This window comes from Nannobrachium achirus (assembly GCF_963921795.1).
Source record: "Nannobrachium achirus genome assembly, chromosome: 8".
In the NCBI taxonomy this organism is placed as follows: domain Eukaryota; kingdom Metazoa; phylum Chordata; class Actinopteri; order Myctophiformes; family Myctophidae; genus Nannobrachium; species Nannobrachium achirus.
Window position 1 is genome coordinate 36142194 of NC_137817.1, and position 8481 is coordinate 36150674.

Genomic DNA, 8481 nt, shown 5'->3' on the forward strand with positions numbered 1-8481 from the left:
AGGGAGAGGGTGCTTTTTATCTTTACCAACCGTGAGGGGGAGGAGGCACACGCAGAGAATGAGCTATTCTTGTAACAACACAACACACCGACTGCGTGGAACAGCTACACAGCCAGGACGGAACTCACGGCTTCTGTGACAGCAGCGACGACACACCACGGTGACAGACAGACAGTTCTCCCCCGTCTCTCTCTCCCCACAAAACGGACATGAAAGTAAAGAAAGGCTGCAACTCAACAGATACGGGAGTCCCGGTCACAACGGAGGAAGAACTGCTCCGACATTCCGTTATAACGGCCGAAGATGTGCTGGGTTTACAGAAGATCACCCAAAGTAAGTGAACTGTTTTGGCACAAATCCTCACATTTAGAAATTAGGATCGTATGATTGGCTGGTCTAATAGCCTAGTCTCCTCCATGCTGTGTTGCTTGGATGGTCAAGGTGGCACCCGAACCATACTTTAGCCTACATGTTTCCCAAACAATGGGTCGGAACCCATTTGTGGGTCACACTTTTAATGGGTCCCTTCATTTTTTGTTTCCTACATTTGGTTTTAATTTATTATTATTTCAAAACATCTTCAAAAAAAAAAAACATTACCCCAAAAAGCTAAGATTTTCATGAGAGAAAAAAGTAATTTCATGAATAAACGAAAGAAAAATCTAAGGAAGCTTTAAATAGCCTACTGGTTTGGAAAATGTACCTGGGCAACTAGGGTCTATTGCACTAGATACCATGGACAGCGACTCTGCTTCTAGCTGAGAGGAAACTGGCAGCGACAGCTGTCCATGGTCCCATTGACCATTCACAGTGGAATTTCATAGATAGCCTAGGCCTAATGCAGAGAATCAACGACTTAGTTAGTTAACTGCTAAGTAAGATGGATAGCGCATTAAGTAGCCTAGAGTGTGTGTGTGTGTGTGTGTGTGTGTGTGTGTGTGTGTGTGTGTGTGTGTGTGTGTGTGTGTGTGTGTGTGTGTGTGTGTGTGTGTGTGTGTGTGTGTGTAATGTGCATGTTGAAGAAAACTGGGCAACGTGGGGAGGGAGGGGAAATATGGCCATGCCATGTGCTTTGAGTTTCCCTAGACCAAAACATAGGCTAGCTATACAGTAAAATCCGTATGTGTACAAATGTAATTACATGCACCCATAGTCATACTCTTTGAAGTTAGATGAACACTGGGATTTTACAGTTGAAAATATCATTTTCTGCATAGCCTCTATCCTGCCTAGATGAGTTGTCCTACCAATGCTATGTATGGTAAATGTTCATGAATTGAATGACATGCAGTGTGCAAAAGTGCAATAACCTCTAGTGGTGTCTAAAGAAATCCTGTGAAAACATGTGAAGGGCAAAACTCATGCTGCCAACACACAATACCACACAAAAACTCTGTTCTCAGCCCCCAGCCTCCCAGAACATCATGTCCATTTGTGTTGGTGGTGACCTCTCAGCTGGGGAACATCAGCAGACAGCAGGGCTGTGGCAGTAAGATAATATAAATCACTCATGGAGTAATCTGTGTTTTCCACTGACATGTAATCTGGATTATGTCATGGCTTGAAATACAGCATTCTGCAGTGACCTGATACCCTAGTTAATTAATAAACTCGGCATGTAGTTTGAAAGGCGTTTAAATGTAGCGTAGGCCTACTGTATCTACATTGGGCATATCATTTAAGCTTAGAAACACTTCCTGTATAAAGTCCTGAGTTTTTTTTATTCTGAGAGGGTAAAAATGTATTGTATGGGACTGTACTCTTGACTTTTTCCTTCAAATCAAACCATTATTTGATAATATCCACTGTGCCATATTAAAAAAATCACACCTGATATGAAGTGAGCGGTGCTATTTATGAGTTAGGCTAATTTCATCAAGCATCCCGCTAGCCAATCACAGCGCGTCCTGCGAAGCTTGGACAATGGGACCTTGGCTGGGCTACAAACTTTGGGCCGTTTGTGCCGAGATGTAGGCCATATCTAGGTCAGATGTAGGCCACGCTTCAGTTTACTTTAGGGCTCGGACATTTTTTGGGAACCGGACAAAGCCATATGTTGGAGCTTAGCTCCTTCCAGGAGCACCGCTAAAAAGAAATAAGCACAACATTACAAGACTAGATTTGACAGACTATAGACTACAGAGACAATACAGACTTCAAGCTCACAATGCATCACATTGCAACATGTTCTGAACTTTTAGATCTGCATTTTTGCCAGACCCATGAAATGGGTAGGCCTACATAAGCAAATGTCTGTCGGTCCGGGTTTTCTATATAAAGGGTATATATGATGATGACATGATGATGACATGCCTACAAAAGGCATGATGTCATAAATGATGATGACAGACAGGGGGTCTGGCACAACCAGGTTGACCTGGTCTAGTTGAATAGCAGAAGTATTATATTAGGCGTAAGTGTTTGCCAGACCCATGAAATGGGTAGGCCTACATAAGCAAATGTCGGTCTGTCCGGGTTTTCTATATAAAGGGTATATATGATGACGACATGATGATGACATGCCTACAAAAGGCATGATGTCATAAATGATGATGACAGACAGGGGGTCTGGCACAACCAGGTTGACCTGGTCTAGTTATAACAGTAATACTGTATGTCTTGTTGGAATGAAACTCCTCACATTCCCTAGGCCTAGTGGGATGGAGGTTAATGAACAAATGCCATATTATTTTAAATGCCAAGTCTGACACAGTGTCTGGTGCTGATAAGGTATAGGAGGAGTTGCCACATGGGCAGAGAGGAGAAATCTAGCCAGGAAAAGCTCTTCTTTCCTGGTGGCAGATGCAGCACTTTACAGCAGTTTGCTATATTGAGTACTTGTAGCCTAAGTGTGAACAGACTAGAGAAAAGAAGCCTGTATTCATATTAATGCCAGGATTGCCAGCATCAGGGTTTTATATATATAAAAAAAGAAGAGATTGTTAATAATAAAAGCAGCACTGACGAAGAGCAACACATAAAGGGCTACGTAAATGCTAAAATGGTGCATTATTATAGCAGCTTTCTCCAAAGCGCTTTACTATATGTGCATTGCATAAACAAATTTACACACTGATGGCTGAGGAAATCATGCAAGGTACGGTATCAACTTGGTCATTGGGAGCAGTTTGGGGTTCAGTGTCAAGGACACTAATTGACACTAACCCTCTGAGCCGGAGATCAAAACAGGAACTTTCTGGTTCCTAAGGTCAAGGTCAGCCACTGCCATATAGCCTGAATGCAGGTTGCATGGGAAGTTTTTAACTGATATCAAAGTTCTGTTCAAATCTTGGTACTGTATCAAGGTCACATTAGCAGCAATATTACCATTCACAATGTTGGCTTTTAGCAGTTGCTCTAATCCAGATAGGTGTTAAATACTGTTGCACATAATATAATTAACCAACATTCCCATGATGATTGGAGCATATTGGCTTACTTTTTCATAGTCTGCTGCAGTGTGCAGATTCACAAAATAACCATAACATGATGATAAATTGATAATTGCATTCTATTTCCATTCTCTAAATTATGTGATCATAAATGAATCTGATGAGTGCGTTGCGTGCATTGCGTGTGTTCGTTGCATGCGTGCGTGCGTACGTGCGCAGGTGTGTATTCCCTCAGTGTCCGACAGAGCCACTGTCTGCCTGCCATTTCTTTGCAATTTACAGTACATTGTGTTTCTGCTATATGCAACACGTGTCCAAATGGACCCAATTAGCCTATATGAAGGAAGTGAAATCCACTGTATTGAAGTGGTTATAGCAGCTGGCAAATTAAGTTAAGTCATATGACACTTGAACGCTATTGAGACTGTATCACTGCTCTGTGATAACAGCTCACTGACCAGTGGTGGTATGTCAGTTTGTTCCCTCTTTGGAGTTAAATTAGTTCTAGACTGTGGAATACATGCAGAATACCCTGTATGTTCTCTAGTCTAGAGTAGAAGCCGTCTCCTTGTAGGGTTGGCTTTGTGTGTTACGCCACTACAACACCTAATCTTTGCCATTAAAATCCCCCACACTGGCCACACAGACACAAATGACAGGAAGCAGTCACTCACATAGCTCCGATTCTGATGGCTCTCTTCATAATATCCTAGTGGACACCCACAGTTTTGAATTAAATCGTAATAGTGTTCACCAGATGCCACCTCCTCAACTGATTAGTATCCCGCAGCTGGTTTAATTTAAACCAAAGCAGCCTGCAAGAGCTTTTGGTCTGTCTTTCAATGAAGATCGCACCGTTGGTATTTGCTTAATTCTGACCATTATGCATATTTCCTGCCTCAGAGAATTAGTCCCCAGCTCACTGATAAAATGTATTTGTTAAATGTACTAGATGTGATTACTTATTGTTTCATTTTACATTAATTAAGTTATTGTTTGTTAAGGGTATGCATGTGGGGAGTAGATACATTTATTGTGTTGCTTCATATTATGTAAATGTCAGTGGTGTAAAAAGTACTCAAACGTTTTACTTAAAGGGGAAGACCACCCATTTTCAATAATGAACTATGTCATTAATATAACTTAGAAGAGTTGTGTGGAAACAGAAAAAAAGTCCCCCCCCTTCTGTGTTGCCTAGAACTGGAGGATTGATTTTGGGGTTTGTATTGTAAATTACAATGTGTGATGTCATCAAGTTGTAATTTACAATACAAACCCCAAAATCAATCCTCCAGTTCTAGGCAACACAGAAGAGGGGGAACTTTTTGAGCGGTGGTTACACCGTCTCCTATACGTGGCCGTGTGTGTATGCGTGCGTGTGTGTGTGCGTGCGTGTGTGTCTGTATGTAGCCCGAAGTACCTTTTCTGACCACACATGTTAAGGGAGGGGCGCTGTTGTTCAGGCCAGGCCAGGCCAGACACACAGACACACACACACACACACAGCTCCACTTCACACGGGTGTGATTTTTTTCTATTTCCACACAACTCCTCTAAGGTATATTAATGACATAGTTCATTATTGAAAATGGGTGGTCTTCCCCTTTAAGTAAAAGTATCAATACTGCAATGCAGAAACAATCTGTTGTACAAGTAGAATGGAATCCAAACCGAGTAAAAGTACAAAAGTATTGGTGTCAAAATGTAATTAAAGTAAAAAGTACTTGTTATGTATTACCCATTTCACAAGTTTTCAAATGTATAACAATTAGTCAGGTCCACTATGTATTTTTGTTGGATTTTTTGGGAGATTAGTAAAACTATACATTTTTGGAATCTTCAGATTATGGGGAATCCAAAAATCTTTGTTTGCATTTGCACAGACACATGCAAAGCCGCCATTTTGGACGTTCAAAATGGCCGACATAAAATACATAATTTACGCTATCTTGGCTTCTAGACAACCTAGAAACCAAATTAAACATGCCAATCCTATGTATTCTGGGTCAAGGAATTGACTGAGTAAATGATGGGTGTAAAATGTTCCGGACCCCCATCCCCTTTCTGGGGGTTATCTATTTTGGGACCTCCCAGAACAGTACGCCAACCAATTAATGTCTGATTTTCATAAAATTAGAGTTTTGTAGGTTTTAAAACATCCTGAGTTCATTCATTAGACTGTTAAAGCAGCCAGAATAACCGTTCTGACTTTTGGTTGGGGTCTTTCCTCACCTGGGACCCCCTAGACAGACCCCTGAGCCTATCTCAGTAATCGCTCTGCTCCTGCTCCAGAACAATGTTAAATTAGATCATAATTGAAGCATAAAAGTTGTTGTAGCTGGGCTCTCAGGGGGTCCGGGACCCCTGAGGGGTCCTCAGAGTTACTACAGGGGGCCCACCAAATCTTGATGGGAAAGGATTTTCTTTTTTACATTTGAAACTTTATGTTTTTATATATCCTGAGTATATGTATTGTACTTCGATGATTTATTAGTATTCTCAGTATTATTTATAAAAATGTTGTGTTAGACAGTTATGGTTGACAGGTGTTACTGCAGGGATTAAGGTATTGCAACTTCTCACTTTGGGTGTGCAGACTAACGTGTCAATTTATTGCACTGCACTCACACTGACAACACAACACAACACAACACAACACAACACAACACAACACACACACACACACACACACACACACACACACACACACACACACACACACACACACACACACACACACACACACACACACACACACTCCAACACACACAATTCAATTCAATTCAAAGGAGCTTTATTCAATGAAGGGTCAATGAAGTGGTTAATGACTTGGTCATCATCATCAGGCTTCAAGTAGACATTGACCCATGTCTTTTTGGAGATTCCAACAGCCAGCATGAGACAAATTGTGTAGGCCAAGGAACCCTTGTCATTTGTGACATCCAATAACTTGAACTTGCTTGAATATATCTATTTCCATCGGAGGAGGACATCGGTGTCGGGTGACCAAACACATATGTCTTGCAAAGCACCATAAGCTGCAGGGGCAAGGACTTGATGAGGAATCAGGGTATCAGCCTCTTCATGTGTGTGCACTTCCACAAAATCATGTCCCTTGATGAAGGCATCGTATTATGATGCCTACTTTGTCATACCTGACAAATTGCCCCAAGCTTCGATCAATCGAAGAAAATAGATGGCATTTAGAGAGTGGAGGGTATGTTCCAGTCAGGTGTCTTGCCCTCCCTGCTCCAAAGGCAGTACTTGAGCCCATCAAATTTGGCTGCAAAGCAGGTTGCACTCCTTCCTGCAAATGCTAAGGTGGAGACTGTCAACACAATTAGGGAGGACATGTACAGTATTGTAGTGAATCACTTTGGGCATAATTGACCATGGGCTCTTTAAGAGGATAGGGTGAGGGTTTTGGGGTGACAATAACAGAGAGGTGTGTGTGTGTGTGTGTGTGTGTGTGTGTGTGTGTGTGTGTGTGTGTGTGTGTGTGTGTGTGTGTGTGTGTGTGTGTGTGTGTGTGTGTTGTGTTGTCAGTGTGAGTGCAGTGCAATAAATGGATACGTTGTTCTGCACTCTCAAAGTGAGAAGTTGCAATACCTTCATTATGTCAAATTCTGGGTCTGGCCCTTGCCCTTCCCCTGTTCTACCACACTTTGCTCACGCCCTCCCCTCCTGTGAACCTGATTGTCAATCTGAACTCCTCCCGGCTTCACTGCTGTGAGCTGTTGCCGGATGACTACCTAGTTGTCCATAAAAGGGAATTGGATCCCCTGGCATCACAGGGATCTCCATATATGGGCATAAAGGGGATTTGGTTCCCCTGACATCACAGTGAGCGGGATGTCAAAGTGTGAGAGTCAATCAACAAAAAAGCGTTACCCGTCCAGACAGACAGACAGATACGGTCAAGATGTGACGGTTCTGATAGTAAACTGCAACCTATGATCACAAACTGCGACCTATGGTCGCAATAATCCCAGGATACATAAAAACATTCAAAATTTCAGTTTCAAATGTGAAAAGAAAAAAGATCCCATCAAGATTTGGCGGGCCCCCTGTAGTAACTCTGAGGACCCAGCAGGGGTCCCGGATCTCCTGTGGAAGACCCCTGGTATTTGCTACTACTCATTTTTGGAGCTGTTTGAAGCACAGGCTCCCTATACGTGGCCGTGTGGGTCTGTCTGTGTGTGTGTGTGTGTCTGTATGTAGCCTGAACTTCCTAAACTTCGGCACGCTACTAGTCCCACAGTTTTGCCACCACACACTCGCGCCATATGTCAAATCGACCGGCTTACTCGGGAATCGTGGGCTAGTAACTTGCTAAGAGAAAGGTTCAATAGTTTAATTGATATTAATTTATTAGTGAATTAATTTTCCCCATTGACTTATAATGGGAATCGCAAAAACTCACATTCAATTATTTGTCTCTCGCAAACCATAGGGGCTAGAGTTTCAAGACTTGCAGAGGAGGTTCATAATGATTTCAAGGATTAAATAAAAAATAATTGTGTCATTTGGCCGCATGGTGGCGCCATAACACCCCACTTTACGTTTTGGCCTGTAACTCTTGAACCGTAGGTCGGAAAATTAAAAATATTTTTTCCCTGGATTCCTTGGGTCATGACGCATCTCCCCATATAGGCCACGCCCATTTGCGCCATGATAGATTTTCCGCCATCTTGAATTTTCTCCAAAACACACTTTTTGCTCCTTTTCCTACATATTTTCTTCAAATGTCACAAAAATCGGTACACATGATCCACACACACACACACACACACACACACACACACACACACACACACACACACACACACACACACACACAGCTCCACTTCACACGGGTGTGATTTTTGTTTTCAGAGCCCAGCTACAACAACTTTTATGCTTCAATTATGATCTAATTTAACATTGTTCTGGAGCAGGAGCAGAGCGATTACTGAGATAGGCTCAGGGGTCTGTCTATGGGGTCCCAGGTGAGGAAAGACCCCAACCAAAAGTCATAAAGGTTATTCTGGCTGCTTTAAAAGTCTAATAAATGACAACAAAATAGATAACCCCCAGAAAGGGGGTGGGG

The 8481-nt window shown here is 42.3% G+C and overlaps 1 protein-coding gene across 2 annotated transcripts in view; it reads left to right on the forward strand.

The window, feature by feature from the left end:
- Nucleotides 1-209: 209 nt before the first annotated feature.
- Nucleotides 210-8481, forward strand: part of unc119a1 (unc-119 lipid binding chaperone a1) — a gene marked incomplete at both ends in the record, with an annotated part of 20213 nt that continues 11941 nt past the window's right edge. For both annotated transcript variants that reach the window (XM_080731387.1, XM_080731388.1), the window contains one exon: nt 210-333. In XM_080731387.1, coding sequence (XP_080587513.1) covers nt 210-333 — 124 coding nt within the window. The remainder of the gene's footprint in view (nt 334-8481) is intronic.